Raw genomic sequence first — 20,526 nt, forward strand, 5'->3', positions numbered from 1 at the left:
TCCGTAACCACAGAAATAGCCACAATAACTCTGGGAGACCAATTTGATTGGACCTTCTTCTGAATTGGTATTTCTTTAAGTATTAGAGGGTCTTTGCCTTTTATAAATTGTAATTCTTATCTTCTTCGAAAAATAAATTAATAATTCTCTATTCATGTCAGAAACAAATCCTGGAATTAAGAATAAAACTTTGAGGCCATTTTTTATGCCATTAACAAACCACCAGTGGGAGATTTTCACCCTGGGAGAGAGCTGGAGTGACTCCCAAGGGGTCCCTGTATGTCACTTTTCCCATCTCATTGTCTTATACTGACTTAACAGCAATTATAATAGTAACATTGGACATTTCTTAACGTTTACTGAATGTCAGACTTTGGGTCATGTACTTTGCATGTATTATTTAAACTATTCAAAATCCTTGAAGGCAACCCTTATCTGTTACATCAATGAGGAAACTAAGCCTTAGAAAATAGCATGGCCCTTTGCCGTGACCACATGTGACCCTTAAGTACAAGAACTAAAGCATGAACTAGACTTGCTGCCTTTGGGCCAAATCTCTTCTTTTGTGCTCTGCCTGAAACATGGCATCTGTGTGTCCTTCTGCCAGGCTTTGAAAAAGACTCTGCTTTACCCACCAATAGACTTAGGAATCTTCGGTTTCTATCAGTAGACATTTGCCAACATTTACTCAGATGTAGGGCTTCTGAAAACCCAGAGTAGGTCAGCAGCTCTCTCTGTAGTGATCCTATTACTGGGGGAAGCTCCCTCTTAACTGACTGTGTGACACCTGCTAAGAGTAAACCCTTTGGGGCAGAGATATGCCTTGTGCACAGTACCTGGCAATTATTTTTCAATGAAGAAATGAGTGTCTCAGTGGCCAGGGATCCTCATTCCACCTTGTCTCTGTCATCAGGTACCCAGGGATCACTGCATACTTCCTTGGAGAATCACTATGAAAGCCTATGTAATAACCCTATCTGGCTAGGGTTATCATCAGCAGTGACCTTGTGTTACTACACGAGGAAAATTTTGACCAAACTCTGAATTCTGGCTGAGATTCCAGGGGCTGTTTAGGAGCCGAGATGTCAAAGGAGGAAGCTTCTTGGCTATACCTAAGCCTGGCAGGATAAAGTTCCAAAGCCCCTCTCCTGGAAAGTTGTCTCCTCCTTCCCAGCATCCTCTGCTGTGAAGCATGCCTATTAACTGTTCTTGCCCTGTTCTTGGCAAGATAGGGCTGGTCATTTGCACATCTTTGTGTTAATCTGTTCCTCATCACACTTTCATGAGTACCAGTTACTACAATATACTGGGGACACTCTCTGTTCTCTTGGGGTTGCTGTTTAGCTTGTTATGGCACAGAGCTAATGGGGCCTAGGAGGATGGGAAAGGATCCTGCTCAGAAGGATCCGGGCATCTTAAGGGAGAGACCAAGGGAGAGCAGAGAAGAAGGGAGAGACCATGGGAGAGCAGAGAAAGGTCTCCCTAGGTCTGATGTGCCAATCTTCCTTGCTCTTAGAGACACTGTTTGTCCCGTGGAAACTATCCCACCATGGTGGCTGCCATCTGATAAGAGCAGTGAAAGTAAACTCTTGCTTTCAGTATCTGGTACCCTGAGAATATTTAGGTGCTTTGAGTTACTTAAGAACCTTGAGTTAGCAATTTGGTTATCTGCACCAATTGAGGTGGTATTTATTGCTATTTGTTTTGCACCAGGAATTTTCTTGTCAGTATTCACCATCATCCCCAGCAATAGATACATAGTAGTCTGGAAACATCTAGTGACGATCTGAGACTTCCATCAGAGCTGTCTAATGAGGGACAGGCAGAATTGGGTGGGAGGTGATGGAGAGCTAGCCTCCCAGCCTTTTTGCTTTCAGAGCCAGGAAAACCTGTGCCTCAGAGCACTCATGATGGGCAGCATTGACCATAGTGATATACCAATGTATAGAACCTTTCCCTGCTTTCCACAGAGCCGCATTCACCAGTCCACCTATGGCAAGAGCCTGGCCATCATGACTGAGGCCCAGCTCTCCACAGCTGTCATCGAGAACCCAGAGATGCTCAAGTACCAACGGAGGCAGCAACAGCAGCAGTTAGACCAGAAGAGTGCCGCAGCCAGAGAGATGGGCTCAGCATCCTCAGTCGCGGGTGTTGTCAACGGGGAGAGTCTGGAAGATATTAGGAAGGTGAGGGCTTAACCCAGGATTATATACCCAGGGGACAAGGAAAAGGGAACAGGCAGGTACAGCTTGGACAGGGCACAAAGATGTGACCACAGTCATGAATGAGGTGAAGAAGGTACTGAGCCTGGTGCAGGATCCATAGTTAACCTGCATGCTGCCGGTTGGTCCTAGTACCTGAACCTGCATAAGACAATAATGGGGCTTAAAGCACCTTTTTCCAAAGTTGCCTTGTACCAGGAAGCCCTACAGTTCATCTCTTACCAAACCTTCACCTGGTCATATTTCTAGGAATTTCTACATACTGAGAACAGTGTGTTTTAGGCTGTGCCCTTAGGAAACTTGTGGTTTCCCCATCTTAATTTGGAAATACCCACATTTCACTGGTAGAAGCAGGAGATTAGAAATGGATAAGAGCAGAGTAGGAAATGTTGAGCTTACCCTAGAATTTAAACCATCTCCAGGAGCTTTTGTGGGTTGAAAGACCTCCCCTAGGTAATTCAGACAGAGTGTATAAATAAAAACCTTTCACAAAAGAAGGGACTCTATGGAAAAAGTCAGTTTGAAAATCACCAGCTTAATGATGAGAATGTGCCCACAGGTTCAGTTTCAGTCCTTTAGTTTCCTCACAGAACCCCAAAGCTGTCAGATGTTATCCAGCCTGGCATGTGCTTACAGTCCTGGGATTTGGTCATAGTACCACATGTGGTGCTGATGATAGATAGGTGCTTGGAGCTGTTTTAACTGGGTGCTTTTTGTCTGCTTCTCTACTGTGCCTGAAGTCAAGTACATACCTTGATAAAAAATGCTTATTCTTTGATTAACTAACTGGCTTAATTTTGTACAAAAAAAAAAAAAACTGTAAAAAGGGAAGTTAGAATACATTTTCTTAGAAGCCTTATTATTTTCACCCACTGTAACAAGGTGTAACTGACATACAAAAAGCTATATGTATTTAAACATTAAAATTAAATTGTTTACAACAATTTAATGTTTACAGCTTTAAAAAGCCAGGCATGGAAAGACCAATACTATATACCACTGACATGTGGAATCTAGAATACTCAAACTCTCAGAAGCAGAGAGGAGAATGGTGGGTGCCAGGGCCTGTGGGAAGGGGAAACAGGGAGGTATTAGTCAAAGGGTACAAAGTCTAAGTTGTTTGGTCCTAGAGATCTACTGTATAGCATAATGCCTACAATTAACAGTACTGTGTTACGAAGAGGGTAGATCTTATGCTAAGTGTTTTTATCACAAAAAGAAAACAAATAAGCAACTTTATTTTTTGATATTTGAAGATAATTGGCAGAGACTTTTCCATTCATTTATATAACTCTACTTTGCCAGAATCTTTTGAAGAAACAAGTTGAGACTCGGACAGCAGATGGTCGAAGAAGAATCACGCCTCTCTGCATAGCTCAGCTGGACACTGGGTACTCATTCATTCACCAAGCTTTATGTGACCTTATCTGGGGAGACCTTCCTCTCTCCTTTCACCAGTTAGCACTCTCATAGTTAGGGCCTTCACAGACTTTTGGGTCAACTTGACTCCTAGAATGTGAAGCAAAAAAGTCAAGCCCAGCCTTCCACCAGCCTCAAAAGTCCTTCAAAGTTCCTCACCAAGCTCTGTACATACTTGACTCATGTGAAAGGGCAGAAGGCTGAGATAGCCTATAGGCTAGGATGCTTTCTCAGGTCTACACATATTTACTGTACTTCAGTGTTGGTAAGGCACTGGAAGACACAGGAAAAGAAGTCAGACTGATTTTTTTTCTTTTTATAACCTTTTCTGATTATGAAAGGGGTGTGTGTGTGTGTGTGTGTGTGTGTGTGTGTGTGGTGTGAAATTTTTATATTTCATGAAAATTTTAGAAAAAGTAAAAGGCCAAAGAAAAAATATAAACTTTATTCATAATCAAGTCTCTTAAATATAATCCTGTTAAAATTTTGATATCTGTATTTCCAGTCTTTTTCCCCACTTGTTACTGTATCTTGACTTTTCATCTACTTTAATAAATAGTCCTCTGAAGCATTTGCTTGCTGATTATCCATATTGCTGTCCTATGAATGCAATGATTTACTTAACTAGCTCCTTAACTGTGGACTTACAGTTTGTGTCCAATTTTTTGTGATGTAAATGACTCTTTGAGACTGTTTTTACAGAATAATTCTTGAAAGCAGAACTGTTGGCAGAGAGTAGGTCTCTGGGACACATTCCCTATGGGGGCAAAAAGAAGGAATGTGGATTTGTTCACCTTTTACAGTTGTCTCAGTGTCTGAAATCAGAGTTGCCTTTATATTGGTCATTCTCCAGAAACAATATATGTTGATTTAAAGAATGATAAGGCCTGTATGAAAGAAAAGAACCCTATGATCACAGCATCTCACTCTAGGTTTTATACAGACACAGTAAGCAGTCTGCACTGAGCATCAAGAAGTCCTTCATGGAGACCACACGTAGTAGTCCTTGGCACTTTGCCATTGTCCATCCATTAGCTGTTTTAAATCTTCCTTGAAAACTGAAGAGATGTGCTAACCCAGCCTCTCGCGTTAGGTGTGTGGACACTGGGTATCCCAGAAGGCAGAGATCTGACCAGAACCAGGTCTTCTGACTCTTTCCAGAACAATGATTTGCCTTTAACTACGCCTGTTTCCTATTGTGAACCTACAAGCAATAAGGCCAAGTGCCTAGCTTTTAATAAGGTTCAAGTGAGACCAGTGTGTGAATGAACTTTGTATACTGTTAAGCCTCTGGGAGTGAGGGAGGTGGTAATAATGATGGTACTATTGTTCTGTGGATCCTTCTAGGTTTAAATGGTAAGGAAGTAGGGAGCTTCCTATCTGGCCTTAAGCCAGCTTTTTGCTATTGGGTATATATTCCTGGTATCAAAACTCGATTTCTTTTGTTTTAAAGGCTTTCTCTCCTGATTCCCATGTTCAAACAAATAGCAACCAAATAGGTAATTATTTACTTAATTAAGAAAGAAAAAACACAAATATCCAAAGTAGTTGCAAATAGGAAATAATAACAGATAAGAATAAATCAAAAGGATAATAGATTTCTTTGCTGAACTCTGTGCAAATAAATTTGAAAGTAGATGAATTTTGAGGAAAATAATAAGATTACTAAAACTGCCAAATTGTTGTAGAAGAAATTGAGATGCTATCAAAAAGTTAATTAAATCCACCAAAAGTCATCAAAGTAAGAAAGCTTCACCAAGAAAGCATAACAAAATCTTAAGGAACAGACAGATAACTGAAACTGGCATATAGTTCAGTGGTAGAGCACTTACTTAGTCCTGGGTTTGACTTCCAGAATCACGATTTTTTTTTTTTTTTAAAGAACATAATATTTTCATCAAAATGTAACAAAGATAGCCAGGTACTATGGCACATGCCTATAGTTCTAGCTACTTAAGAGCCTGAAGCAGGAGGATCACTATAGAGTTGTAAGACCAGCCTAGGTAACATGAGACTCTGTCTCCAAAAAATTAAAACTAATAAAGTAAAGGTAATACTAATATTAATACTAATAAAGGTAAAACATAATAAATTTTAATCTTATTTCATTTCTGAATGTCAGTGTAAAATCCTAAATGAAAAAGTAACATGACCAAATAAGGTTTTTTCTTCAGGGATGCAAGGAAGTTCAATTTGGGGAAACTGTTAATTTAAATCTATATGTTAATTGACACAAGAAATAAATGTTAAAATAAAGAAAGAAATGGTATGGTTACCTCTGTTAATGCTTTAGATGCATTTTGATAAAATTCAGCATTGTTCTGACTTAAAACTCAATTAAATGGGAATAGATGAATGCTTCCTTAACTGAATAAGTTGTCTTATTTCAAATCAAGTTCAGAAGCTAAACATTTTACTCTCGTATAATTTAACATTGTTCTAGAAGCCCCAGCCTACATAGTTAGGCAAGAATAAATTGGAGAGGAGAATATAAAATGTAGAATTATTTAAGGAGGATATGATCTATAAGAGAATCAATTAGCACAACTACCATAGAAAATAAAAGAAGACAATAAGATAGCTGGATACAGTTAACATGAGATCAGGTATCACCAAGTATCTTTACAAGACATAAAGGAAAACATTTTTTTAAAAAATCTAGAATATAATAAGAAAAGTAAATGTCAATCTCCTCTGACCTTATTGTGCAGGCTGACTTAAACTCCTGGGCTCAAACAATCCACCTCAGATTCTCTGTTAGCTGGGACTATAAGTACACACCATTGCATTAGGCTAAGAAATGTAAATATTTATAAAGAAAACTCAAAATAAATAAAACTGGAAATACATACCATTCATTAGCTTGTAAGACTCAGTGTCATAAAGATGGCAGTTCCTCCTTAACATATTAAATTCTAAAGTTATGTGTGAAAATAGAAAAATATTTTTTGGAAAATTTAAAAAGATTAATTGGGAGACTAACCACACCAGAAATTAAATTAATCCTCTCTTTTTTTTTTTCCACAGAGGATTTAACCAGGGATGCTTTACCATTGAACTATTTCCCCAAATCTTCAGTCTTTTGTTTTTAATATATATATTTAGTTATTGATGGATCATTATTTAATGAACTTATAAATATGTGGTTCTGAGACTCAAACCCAGTGCCTCACACATGCTAGGTAAGCACTCTACCACTAAACCACAACCCGAGCATCTCCAGTCTTTTTTATTTTGAGAGTTGCTGAGGGTCTTACTAAATTGGTGATACTGATCTTGACTTACAATCCTGCCTTGGCTTCCAGACCCTAGGATTATAGGCATAAACCACCATGCTGAGCTAGAAATTAAAACTCATGTAAACTATAACAATTTAAACAGTGAAGTACTGATACATGAATAGTCAGAGCAAGGGAATGTAATGTAATTCCCAAAGACCCAAATTTTTCCCCAAAAGGGATTTTCAAATGTACCATATCATACCAGGAATGAAACATTAGCTAATTCAATAAGTGAAAATCAGAATTACCTGTCACTCTAGAAAACAAACTGAATCCCAATCATACAACTTATAATTAGAAACACTGACGAGCACAGAGGCTAATTTTTTTTTATTGATGTTTAAAATTTTAGAAGAGTCTTTGGGAAAAAATATTTTTATAATCTATAAAATTATTTATAATTTTAATAAGTAAAAAAGTTTTCTGCAAATAACACAAAATTTATACACTATAAAAGTTATCTTTCTGACAAAGAAAAATAGCTGGGCAAAGTGCCACACACCTATGATCCCCAGCCACTCAGGAGATGGAGGCAAGAGGATTGCAAATTCAAGACTGGCCTAGACAATTTAGCAAGACCCCTTCCAAAATGAAAAGGGCTAGGAATGTAGTTCAGTGGTAGAACACATGTGCAAATGATGGAGTTCAGGCCCCAGTATTGGGTGGGGAAAAAAGGATCATAAAGAATCAAAACACAACTTCCTAAGAAAATATTTCCTACTTGTATAAAGAATGGTGGGTTTAAAATATATATATATAATTATTTCTTTAAAATCAGTGATAAAGACCAGTAGTCAAATAGAGCAATATATGAAACATGAAGAGAGTTCACAAAAAAGGAAATCAAATATGAAAAATATTTAATCTTGCATCAGAATAATTGCAAACCAACACTGTAGTAAGATATCATTTTTTATCAATCAGATTGACAACTCATGAAATTTCATAAAACTTCATTGAAGTGGGAAAATAAGAACTCTTAAAAATGGCTTGTGATATAAAACTCTAAGGAGGGAACCTTAGAAATGTTTATTATAAATCATGAAAAAACTTTCCATTTGCTGCTCCAATTCCACTTGTAGGTATTTATTCCATGTAATTTGTGAATCAACAGGTGTAATGGCAGTTACTATAATTCTAGATGTCTTGAGCAACTACTCTGTGTTCTAGGTATGTGCTACCTCAACTTTTTTCAGTCTGGAAAACAATCCCATGAGAAGAGTCCTAGCACTTTCTGTTTTACAGACAGAAACCTGAGGCACCATAGATGTCATTAAAACACACAAGATCATAAGCTCACGAATGGAAGAGTCGTCAGCCCTGGCTGGTCTGGCCCAGGACCTTCAGTCTTAACAATGTACTATCTTCCCTCCTGTGGCAACATTATCTGTCACAGAAAAGTTGTTTCTTGGTAGAGGCTTGGTTAGGTAAATTATGTTACATCTATCCAGTAGGAAGGCTTTCTCACTATGCTGCATTTCCTTCATTCTGACATACCTGATTACAAAGTGTAACTCCTAAGATGAGGGTGCATCATGCAGTCTTAAATGGCATCTGACAATTATAAAAGTAGCATTGTTGTCTCAGTGATACATATAGTACTAATGCATCTTAGATTCAGTTAAATATATTGTATTAGATACTTTTCATTTTCATTTGAATTTGCTGTAACTTTCCAAACTACCAACCATGAAAATACATTGCCTCTGGACCCAGAAAAATGTTATTTAGAAGGTATGAAATATTTGGTACAGCATCTGATTTTTTCGCTGACTTTTGTTCTTGCTTGGCAACAGGGACTTCTCCACGGCATTCTTTAACAGCATCCCACTCTCGGGCTCACTGGCAGGCACCATGCTCTCCTCTCATAGCAGTCAGCAGCTACTGCCATTGGACTCCAGTACCCCCAACTCCTTCGGCGCCTCGAAGCCTTGCACAGAGCCTGTGGCAGCTGCCAGTGCCAGGCCTGCAGGCGAGTCTGTCAGTAAGGACAGGTTAGTGGGTGCCAAGATCACTGTCCCTGGGGAAAGTTTAGGTTTGGACATGGTTACAGGGATGAGAATTTCATTCTCTTCTCACTTTGTGGCCCTTCAATAAAACAAAAGAAAGAAATGCTTGATTTTAAATGAGAGGGTATTTGGAAGGGAGAATTGTTCAGGCAAGTCTCTGAAGCATAGGACTATAACGATCATCACAAAGATGGTTTCATGACCAATCAAGGTGCAGGATATGGAGGCTGGGTACCTGCCAGTGAGATGCTACCTGCCACAGGGTCAGCCCTACCTTTTGGCAGATCTACACTGATTGTAGCCTTGCATTTCTAGGGCTTTTATAGCACTTCTCTATGCTGTAATCCTTGCTCATAATTCGTCCCAGACATGCACTTTTGTGCAGACACACAAATCCCCTGACACTGTCAGAATCATATTTACTCAGACAGCCTGTGTCCTCACTGACCATTCCAAACCAAGTTGGAAGTCAGAAAGGACCAGGTGAGCATAAATAAGAGCCAGAAGTGAGCATTTGCTCCATACTGCTCTGGGTTACACACTGCAGGTATCTGGTTTCCATAGGGGATTGATTGGTGGGTTCTTGTCCTCAGGGAATAAATATGTGGGCTGATGAGGAAAAAGCAACCACAGGGTTGAAGGGTAGCTCCTGGGGTCCCTATGCAGAAATGCCTAGCTATCAGGGGGATTGATGGGCAGATCTCAGGGAGGCTTTTCGGAAGTTTGCCCAGCCCAGGGCCCATATAAGCCATTGTGGAGTGTGGCAGTGACAAGAGCAGAACTCTGAGGCTCTGAGGAGGGCCAGGAAAGAAAGGAGAGAGACTGGGTTCCTGTGCTGAACCAGATAATCTGGGTTTTGCTGAGTGGAGACACAGAAGGTTTTGGACTTGCATTTTAAGAAGATGGTTCTAATAGCATTGGTGCCCAAATTTAGTCCTTGGCTGATAACTGGAAATGATTCTCTGTGGGTTGGTGATATGGTCCTGTGTTACATAGTCTTCTGCTTTTACATTGGGACCATGGAGACACAATAAGCATTAAAGGCATTCCTCTTAGGGAACTCTGAGGTAGATCAGAAGAGGAGACAATGCAGCAAGAACAGTTGGGAAATAAAGCATCGAGGGAAGAAGGGTGTCTGGGAAGGACAAATAGTACCAGAGCTGAGAAACATTTCAGAGATTGATCTTACGGAAAGTGCTGTCCAGGGTGACTACCAGGCATCTGGTATGGGATCCAAGCAGATAGGGATGGAGGTGTTCTGCATGGAATCAGTTGGAGGCCCAGGGGCTTTGGGCCCAAGGGTATGGGATAGACTTGGGCAAGGGGGAAGCTGCGGAACCTCATGCCTGGGCCTCTCCTTTCTCTGTGGAATAGAAAGCAAGGGCTATGGGGTGAAAACTTGGAGGAGAGTCCTAAGAATATGTCATTGTCACAGTGAGAAATGAGAAGGCCATTCAGGATGGAAGGGGCTAGCTAGGCCAAGGATGAAGGCCAAAAACAGACCAAAGCTTCAGAAACCTGAGTGAGGACTTTTCTCATCTAATCCGTGTAGAAGTAGCAAAGGTTAGTGGTTAGGGTGGTTTAGGGGATACATGCTGTGTTCAGGTTGTAGAGATGGGGCTCTATGGTTAGTTACTCCAAAAAGCTCTCAGAACAAAACACAGGCAAATATGAAGGCATTTACTGATGATTTTCTCATGTAGACTTTTAGAATTCCAGCATAAAGTTTTTAAAAAATAAATCAGGATTTTTTTTTTTTCTTATAAAAGTTTGATATTTGTGCCCCTTTCCATAGGCTCCAAATAACTTAAGTCCTACACCTACAAATCCCTTTGGGATTGTGCTTGATGTACCTCCCATCTTCTTCACCCTTTAGTATGAATGCTACCTCTACTACTGCTGCATTGTCACCCTCCGTGTTAACAACCCCGTCCAAGATTGAACCCATGAAAGCATTTGACTCCCGATTCACAGAGCGGTCCAAAGCCACGCCAGGTGCTCCTTCCTTGACAAGTGTGACTTCGACGGCTGTTGAAAGGTAGGTGTTGGATGCATGGAACCTGAAGAGCCCAGAGAAGGGCCGTTATGTTGCAGTTCTTCTTCCAGGCAGCCTGCCTCCTGCAGGGGATCACAATTGCAGAAGCTGGTGTGAAACTCTAGCTCCCAGGAGAAAAGAACAGCTGCTTAAAGTGGGGAGGGGCTAGAAGGAGCTGTGGGGGAATATACTGAGCAAAAGAACATCAAGGGGAAAGGCACAAGTACTGCTCAGTGCAGTCTGTGTGAACAGTAATATTGTCCTTTGAGTGGAGCCCAGTTTGCCCAGAAGAAGAGAAAGAGATTGATTGGAGAGATGGAAGGTTCTGATGTTGTTGCACAGTGTAAGTCATGACCTTCTGCTCAGAAACTGACTAGAAGTGGAAAGCTGAGATGCAAGTGACATCTAGATGAGATTTTTATAAGGTTTGATGGGCTTCTGTGCTCATCTAGACTGGGTGCTACTAATTCATTTTCTATACTTCTCTAGTACACAGCAGCAAAGATAAGTGGGCTATAGTTCTTTATTTCCTGTGGTTGCAAGAGAGCATCTTCCCAGGGCAGCTAAAGCAAGTATGTGCAACCTCTGCCATTGGCACTGAGCTTCTCTGCCTCCTGGGAGGGCCTTCCCTCCAAGCCTGCCACAGAAGGGAGCATATTGTACATCCCAGAGGGTCCAGGGTTGGGGAGCTAGACATGGGGTGGACCACTTTCCTCCATAAGGGCCGGGCACAAGAGCTATACTCTCAGGGTTGCGTCCTACTACAGGGCAACTAGGGCTCACTTGGCAGCCCTGGGCACACAAAACCCGCCTGTGTCACCAACAGTCCAGTACAGGAATATTGGTCAGAGACTCTTAAAATAGCCACAAAGCAAATAGGTGCCAAATAAGAGGGGCACTTGCAGTCATCCATATCTTGGAACTAAAACCACAGTGTGCTGTCCCCTAGGACTTTGCTGATGATCACAAAACCATTTGTCTGGGCTGGGGTTGTGGCTCAGCGGTCTAGCGTTCGCCTAGCACTTGTGAGGCGCTAGGTTCGATCCTCAGCACCACATAAAAATAAATAAATAAAATAAAAGTATTATGTCCAACTATGATTAAAAAAATATTTTAAAAAACCATTTGTCTGTGTAGGATTTGTTTTCCCTGTGGGCCATCATGGGAAGACTACTTCCTTCAAGTTTTGTGAATTTATTGGGGAATCTTCTATTCTACTCTGTAATGTAACTTGCTTGCTCTAGTATAAAAAATTTAATGTGATTATTTTACTTGTAATTTTTCTGTGCAGCAATTGGAAGAATCTGAAAGCCTTCCTGCTAGTACACACTTCATAAGTGTTGGATTGAATCTAGGTGCTAATTTTTTTTTCTTTTTTAGTGGTGCTGAGGATTGAATCCAGGGGTACTCTACCACTGATCTATATTTCTAGACTTCTTTATTTTTTATTCTGAGACAGGGCCTTGCTAAGTTGCCCAGGCTGGCTTCAAACTTATGATCCTCCTGCTGCTTCAGTCTCTCAAGTAGCTAATCTCACTGGCATGTACCACTGCATCTGGCTCCTAGGAGCCAAAATCTAAAAGTGAACAAAAAAAAACAGAGCAGTGGGCAGGACCACACTGCTCACTGTAGGTGTTGGGCTTAGGGGCTGTCAACCTCATGACTAAGGGCCTTACTTTTTTTATTTTTGTTCTGAGAATTGAACCCAGGGTTGCTATACTACCATCCCTATCTCTAATTTTTAGTTTTTATTTTGAGACAGGGTCTCACTAAGTGCCTTAGGGCCTTGCTTAGTTGATGAAGCTGACCTCAAACTTGCAATCCTCCTGCTTCAACCTCTAAAGTCATTATTAGGCGTACACTATTGCACCCTGTTCCAGGGCCTTGAATTTTAATGGCCACCATCAGTCAATACAGAGTGTTGTACTTGAACCACATAGGGGTTGGAACTAAGTCATCAGCATAAAGTGAAGCCACTTGAAAAAGGACATTTCTAGTAAGAAGTTGGCACTCAAGAAAACTCGACTGGCAGCCAGACATACGGCAGAGAAGTTGGAATGTCTCATCTTTCCTTAGGGTTAGGAAAATAGTCTTCTTTTGAGTCTGTTACCACAGGCCTATCCTTGTGGATACTAGGCCAAGTTAATATTACCCATATTATCCAGAAATCACCAGCCATGAAATGAAATGCCAATAAAAATGAACACAGAACAAAACTTATCTAGTTAACATTCATAGGTATTTGAAGCAGATCCACCCAGCAGAGATATTTCTGTTCCAGGCAGCATTTCTACCAATAAAGGACCACAAAAATGAATTTAAGATTGAAAGTAACAAAAGATATGAAGAATGCAGTATGCCCAAATATCAGGGACAGAATGAGTAAGAAGTTTAGACTTCATTTAACCTCTGATTATAAAATTTTCAGATGGAAACTATAGATACACTTAAAATCATGAAAGATAAACCAAAATAGAACTAAGTGTGAGAATTAAAACTATAAAACTTTTAGAAGAAAGCATAGAAATCTGTGACCTTGGATTAAGCAACTGTTGCTCAAATATGATACTTAAAGCACAAACAACTATGGGAAAATAAAAAAGGAAACTGGGATTTAATCAAATTTAAATTGAGCTTCAATAGGACATGATCAGAGTGAAAAGACAACCCATAGATTGAGGATAAAATATTTGAAAATAACATCTGTTTAAGTTTGAGGATCCAAAGTATAATAAAGAACTCTCACAGTTCAACCATAAAAAGACTAGTAATGCAGTTTTTAAATGGGCAAAAAATTTAAATACAAATTTCTCCTAAGAAGATATAAAAATGGCCCGTCAGGTGGTGCATGCCTGTAATTTCAGCAACTCTGGTGGCTGAGGAAGGCAGATCCCAAGTTTAAGGCCAGCCTCAGCAATTTAGCAAGACCCTGACTTAAAGTAAAAAGGGTTAGGGATGTGTCTCAGCAGTACAGCACTGATGGGTTACAGGAGTACTGCCAAAAGAGTCAAAACCACATCATGAGCCATCAGGGTGAAATGCAAATCAAAAGTACAATGATTAGTTGGGTGTGGTGGCATACACTTGTAATCTCAACTACCTAGAAGTTGAGGCAAGAGGATCACAAGCTCAAGACCAGCCTAGACAACTTAACAAGACGCATTCTAAATAAAATAAAGGACTGGGGGTGGGAGCACTTTCCTAATATGTGCAAGGCCCTGGGTTCAATCCCAGTATCTCTGCCCCGCCCCACCACCACACACACATACCCAACATAATAAGATATCACTTCACATCAATTAAGGTAGCTGAAATCATAAGATCAGATTGTCAGATAATAAGTATTGGTGAGGGGCTATGGCTATGGCTCAGTGGTAAAGCACTTGCCTCGCATATATGAGGCACTGGGTTCTATCCTCAGCACCACATATAAATAAATAAAGATATTATGTGTCTACAACTAAAAAAAAAAATTATAAGTATTGGTGAGGATAGGGAAAACTTGGAACCCTCATATACTGCTGGAGGGAATATTGTTCAGCTGCTTTGGAAAACAGTCTAGCAGTCCCTCAAATGGTTAAATAGTTAAAATTACACAATGCTTCTACACCTAGGTGTATACCCAAGGGAATTGAAAGCATATGCTAATGCATTAACTTGTACACAAAGATTCATATCGTTACTACTCATAATAATCAAAAAGTAGAAATACCTCAAATTTCCATTAACTCTTTGACAACATGTATGATATATCCATACAATAGAATATTATTCATGAATCCAAAAGAATGGAGTACTTGCCTGTGCTACAACAGGGATAGACCTTAGCCAATAACAAAAGAACCATTTATTGTATGATTCTGTTTATGTGAAGCATCCAAAATAAACAAATCTAGACAGAAAGTCGGTTAGTAATTGCCAGGAGTTGGGAGGGGAGGAAAGGAAAGGGAGTGATTATTGATGGGTATAGTTTCTTTTTGGAATTATGAAAGATCCCTGAAATGAGATGATGGCAGTGGTTGCACAATCTTATAAATATTCTAAAAACTACTAAATTTGTATTTTAAAATGAATTTTATTGTATATATGTGAATTATGTCTCAATAAAAGATAAAAAGAATAACACACCATCAAAAAGGCCAGACAGATTTGGAAATGAACCAAAGTACTTCTTGGTTTGAAAAGAAAAATAATCATTGCAACTAAATAGTCAGTGGATATTTCAAAAGAGCAGATTACAGCCAACTGAACAAATCATTCACTCTGAAGAACTGGTCAGAGTGCTGCAGAGCCAAATTGTAGGGATGTAGGGGATGTGCACCTTATAGGAGTCCCCCAAAGGACATGCTGCCAGAGCTGTTGTCTAGAGGAGTTAACAAATTAATTGAATCCAGTTTTGGAAATATAGTGAATTCTGACCAGAATAAAATTATTTACCCAACTGAGAGAACAGCAGAGTTCTATAAATACAAAGTTTTTGGGTTCTTTGAGAAAGTTACCCTATGTTTGTCTTGTCTAATTCCTTGGCCCCTGGCCCAGGTACTCCTAATTCCTAGCTCTTTCTCTTGGGTTGTATATATCCTGACCAAGAAACAGAGGAGATACTCTTGAATTGGGCTGCTAGAGGCTTTGTGTGTGTGTGTGTGTGTGTGTGTATGGTATTAGGGATTGAATCCCAGTGTCATTTTACCACTGAACTGCATCTCCAGCCCTTTTATTTTATTCTTCTTATTTTATTTTTATTTTTAGATGGAGTCTTACTAAGTTGCCCAGGCTGGCCTGGAAATTGCTATCCTCCTACCTCAGCTTTTCAAGCAGCTGGGATTACAGGCATACACCCCCATGCCCAGGCTGGAGGCAGTTTCTTGCCTACAAATTCTAGGGTCCTGATGTCATTAGGGTTAATCCCTCATCAGCTCTGTTCCCAAGATCTCAACACATTTTAGCTATGCATACAGCTCTTACAAGACCTGTAGAATAAGGAATCATCAAGTTTGTCATTCTCTGATTCTCACTTGAAAGTGGCAGTGAGCAAGTATTTACTTGGGGCTGAGCTTCCTGCTTCCAAGACAAAATGTGTTCTTAGTGCTAAATTCTAAGAAAAAGTTGGAAGCCTGGGGATATAGGTTAGTGGTAGAATGCTTACCTAATAATGCACAAGGCCCTGGGTTTGATCCCCATCATGAAAAAGAAAATGTTTTTTTAAGTTTAGTTGGATCTTGATAAAAGCTAGGAGGAATACCCGAACATACTCATCAGTGAAAGTTTCCCTTTGGGGCCTTGTGTCTCTCAGTGGTTAGATGTTGCTCTCAGAGCCATACACACCACAGTTGAGTCCCAGTTTTCCATCTTAGTGGATGTTCAGACACATTTTCTTTCTGAGTCTCTTCACTGCTAGCATGGTCCTCACAGGAGACCAGGCCTGATAGAAGGTGTCCCTTGGGCATTTAAGAATAGTTCCTCTAGAACCTTGTCCTGATCCTTGTGTCACAGTGAGCAGCACAGGTCAACTCCTGCTGTTGCTATTTTGTTGTACCTCATTGTGTCTGAGCAATGAGGCCCAAGCAAACCTGATTGTCCCTCTTAACCAAGAGCCTCGGGTGAGATTGGGAGCCAAATACTAGCCTCCCAGGTGCAGGGTGGTATTTCTGGGTGAACTTGTGAATCCTCTACTCCAGCCTGCTTTCTAACCGTTTGTCAGGGAGAGACATAGGGCCCTAGGGTAAGTTACTACAAGAAAAGTTGGCCTAAGCAGACAGAACCTAGAATGAGACCCATTCACAAGTAGGGCAGCTCTGGCCAGCTATGTTCTTCCTCAGAAGATCCTCTAGGGTATAGTGGTATAGGTCCACTCACAGGTTGAGGAGATATATGTTGTTCTCAATAGGCCACTTCCCTCAGGAGCCCTGAACAGAGTGACAGGCAGAGGCAGGAAGAGGGAGACTCCCAAAGGCTCTCAGAGGTCCCAGCAATGGAGAGAGAAGCAGGATAAGTTCGGGCAGTGCCAAGCAAAATGGCCTTCCTAGGCTAGTATTGAAATGACAGGACATGATCAGGCCATTGAGAAACTTATATGATAGTTTGGCCTTGATTTGACGTTATTATGGTATCTTACAAAACTCTTATTATATACACTCTGAACTTTTAAAAAATTATTTTGGCAAGCACTGACTTAGAGTTTCCAGAACAATAAGCTATATCCACAGATGGATTCTTTGCCCTGTTCTAGAGAATTAGAAGGAGGGAATCCAAATTCCAATTGTTCATTGTTATTACATAGAAAGCAACTTTGCTATTATCACTTGTTAGTTTTTGTTGTTGTTTATTATATCCTGCAACCTTGCTATTATCACTTGTTAGTTTTTGTTGTTGTTTATTCTTTGGTATTTTCTATAAGACATTGATGTCATCTGTGAATCAAGATAGTTTTTTCCTCCTTTCCAATCTATGTGCCTTATCTTTCTTTCTCATGTTATTATTGCACTAGGTAGGACTGACTTCCTGTGCAACGTGTTGAAGAGGAATGGTGAGAGAGAATATTTTTGCCTTTGAGAAAATCAAGGAAGAAAATAATCTAGTTTTTCACCATTATGATTTTAGCAATAGGGGATTTTGTAGGTATTCTTAATCAAGTTGAAGAAACTCCATGCTATTCCTATTTTGCTGAGAGTTAATTTCATAAATGTTGTTTGATTTTGTGAAGTACTTTTTCTACATCTCAGGATAATCATGATTTTTTTTTAATTACAAGATTTTTTTTCTTTAAACTTCTTAATGAATAAATTGATTTTTGGATGTCAGACTGGTATGCATACTTAGAATAAATCCCTTTAGGTTATGGAGTATAATTCCTTACATATGTTGTTGGGTTCAATATGCTAATGTTTTATTAAGGATTTTTTTTGCATCTATTGTTTTTATTTTCACATTTTTTTTATTGGTGCATTATAGTTGTGTGGAATGATAGGACTTGTAACATATTCATACATGTGCACAATACACAATATAATTTGGCCAGTATCACTCCCCAAAACATGCTCCCCCTCTCCCCACCTTCCACCACTTGGTTCCTTTTCTCTATTGATCTCCCTTTGATTTTCATGAGACTTGCCTCCACCTTTCTTTTCCTCACTAGCTTCCACATATGAGAAAAAATATATGACCCTTGACTTTCTGAATTTTACTTATTTCGCTTAACATATTGGTCTGATAATGGTCCCTTTTTCCTGCAAATGACACAATTTCATTTTCTTTATGGCTGAATAAAACTCCATTGTGTATATTTACCATCTTTTCTTTGTGTATTCGTCCACTGAGGGACACCTAGGCTGGTTCCATTAGTTTGACTATTGTGAATTGTGCTGCTATAAACATGTGTAGGCATGAAAGTATGATGACTTCAATTCCTTGGGATAAATACTGAGGAGTGGTATAGATGGATCAAATAGTGGTTCCATGCCTGGCCTTTTGAGGAACCTCCATACTGATTTTCATAGAGGTTGTACTAATTTACGGTTCCACCAACAGTGTAAAAGTGTTTGTTTGTTTTTTTCTCCACATCCTATCCAGCATTTATTATTGTTTGTATTCTTGATGATGCCATTCTGACTGGTGTGAGATGAAATCTCAGTGTAGTTTTTATTTGCATTTCCCTAAATGCTAATGATGTTGAACATTTTTCATATATTTGTTGGCCATTTATATTTCTTCTTTTGAGAAGGGTCTATGTAATTCATTGTCTATTTGTTAATTGGGTTATTTGGTTTTTTGGTATAAAGTTTTTTGTTTTTTTTTTTTTTTTTAAAGAGAGAGGGAGAGAGAGAGAGAAGTTTAATATTTATTTTTTAGTTATCGGCGGACACAACATCTTTGTTTGTACGTGGTACTGAGGATCGAACCCGGGCCGCACGCATGGCAGGCGAGCGCGCTACCGCTTGAGCCACATCCTCAGCCCCGGTATAAAGTTTTTTGAGTTCTTCATATATTCTAGATATTAATCCTTTGTCAAAGAGGAGCTAGCAAAGATTTTCCTCCCATTCTGTAGGTTATCTCTTCACATTTCTAACTGTTTCTTTTACTGTGCTCTTTTTAACTCTTTTTAATTTGCTACCATCCCATTTGTTAACTCTTGGCATTATTTCCTAAGCTTTAGGGGTCCTGCCTCTATGTTTAATGAGAGATGTTCCATCTGTTAAGAGTTTTTCTATTTTGTAATGTCTTTATCTGGGTTTGGTATTAGGATAATGATAGCCTCATAGGAATTAGGAAATATTTCCTCTGTTTCTATCTTCTATAACAGATTGTAGAGAATTGACATAATTTGTTCCTTGAATGTTTGATAGATATCACTAGTAAAACAATCTAGGCCTCATGCTTTCTTGGAAGGTTATTAATTGTTGAATCCATTTGATTAATAAATAAATATTTATTCAAATGATCTAAATTTTCCTTTCGTGAGTTTTGGTAGATTTGGTAGATTTCTTTCAAGGAATTGGTATACTTCATCTAAGTATTCAAATATGCGAGAATAGAAGTGTTGAAAAGAAGAGGAATTTTATTCCTCTTAGGATGTTTGTGTCCATGAAAATTAGTAGTGAGAATGTCATCTTCATTTCTGAGTAATTTGTGTCTTCTCCTTTTCTCTTGATTAAATTGCCTATAAGTTTAACAATTTTACTGATCTTTTTAAAAAAAATTTGCTTTTTCATTCATTGATTTCCCCCTCTTTTGTTTTTATGTTTTGAACTTCATTGATATCTGTAATTTTTATTTTAATTTCTTCTGCTTACTTTAGGCTTACTATTCATTTTTTATGATGGGGAAGTTTAAATTATTGACTTCAGATTTTTCTTTTCTAATATATACATTCAGTGCCTTAAATTTCCCTTTTACTCTTGCCACGTTGCTTTTACTCTGTGCCACAAATGTTATTTCTGTTTGATCTCTAAATATTTGGGTATTTTCCTATTATCTTTTAGTGATTAATGTCTGGTTTAATTTCATTGTGGTCTGAGAATATATAGAGTTATGGCCTAGAATGGTGGTGTATTTTGATGACTATTCTATGTGAGCTTGAGAAAAAATGTATATTCTACTATTGTTTAAAATAGTGTTTCTTAAAATGTCAGTGAAGTCCAAATGATTGCCAGACACCATGATACATGCCAGCTACTTGGGAAGCTAAGTCAAGAGAATTACAAGTTCATGGCCAGCATGGAAACTGTGTCAAAGTGAAAAAAGAGTGGTAAAGCACCCCCAAGTTCAACTCCCTAGTATGTGTACACACACACACACGCATATGACGATATTGTTCAAATAATTATTTCCATATTGATTTTCTATCTACTAGATCTGTTTCTCTTATAGGGATGTTAAAATCTCTACTATAATTCATATATTTCTCCTTCTAGTCTATTAGTTTGGGCACATATACTTTGATATTCTGTTGTTAGACACACACGAATTAAGGATTGTTAGGTCTCCTTGGATAACTGACCCCTTTATCATTGTGTAATGCTTCTCTTTATCCCTGCTAGCTTTTCTTGCTCTGGTGCCTACTT

At 39.1% G+C, this 20,526-nt stretch overlaps 1 protein-coding gene across 4 annotated transcripts in view; it reads left to right on the forward strand.

Annotated features, from left to right (window-relative positions):
• Positions 1–20,526, forward strand: part of Hira (histone cell cycle regulator) — a 96,948-nt gene that overhangs the window by 49,469 nt on the left and 26,953 nt on the right. For all 4 annotated transcript variants that reach the window (XM_076859527.1, XM_076859558.1, XM_076859614.1 and 1 more), the window contains 4 exons: positions 1,971–2,186; positions 3,528–3,613; positions 8,719–8,916; positions 10,808–10,969. In XM_076859527.1, the coding sequence (XP_076715642.1) occupies positions 1,971–2,186; positions 3,528–3,613; positions 8,719–8,916; positions 10,808–10,969 (662 nt within the window). The remainder of the gene's footprint in view (positions 1–1,970; positions 2,187–3,527; positions 3,614–8,718; positions 8,917–10,807; positions 10,970–20,526) is intronic.

This window comes from Callospermophilus lateralis, chromosome 1 (assembly GCF_048772815.1).
Source record: "Callospermophilus lateralis isolate mCalLat2 chromosome 1, mCalLat2.hap1, whole genome shotgun sequence".
Lineage (NCBI taxonomy): Eukaryota > Metazoa > Chordata > Mammalia > Rodentia > Sciuridae > Callospermophilus > Callospermophilus lateralis.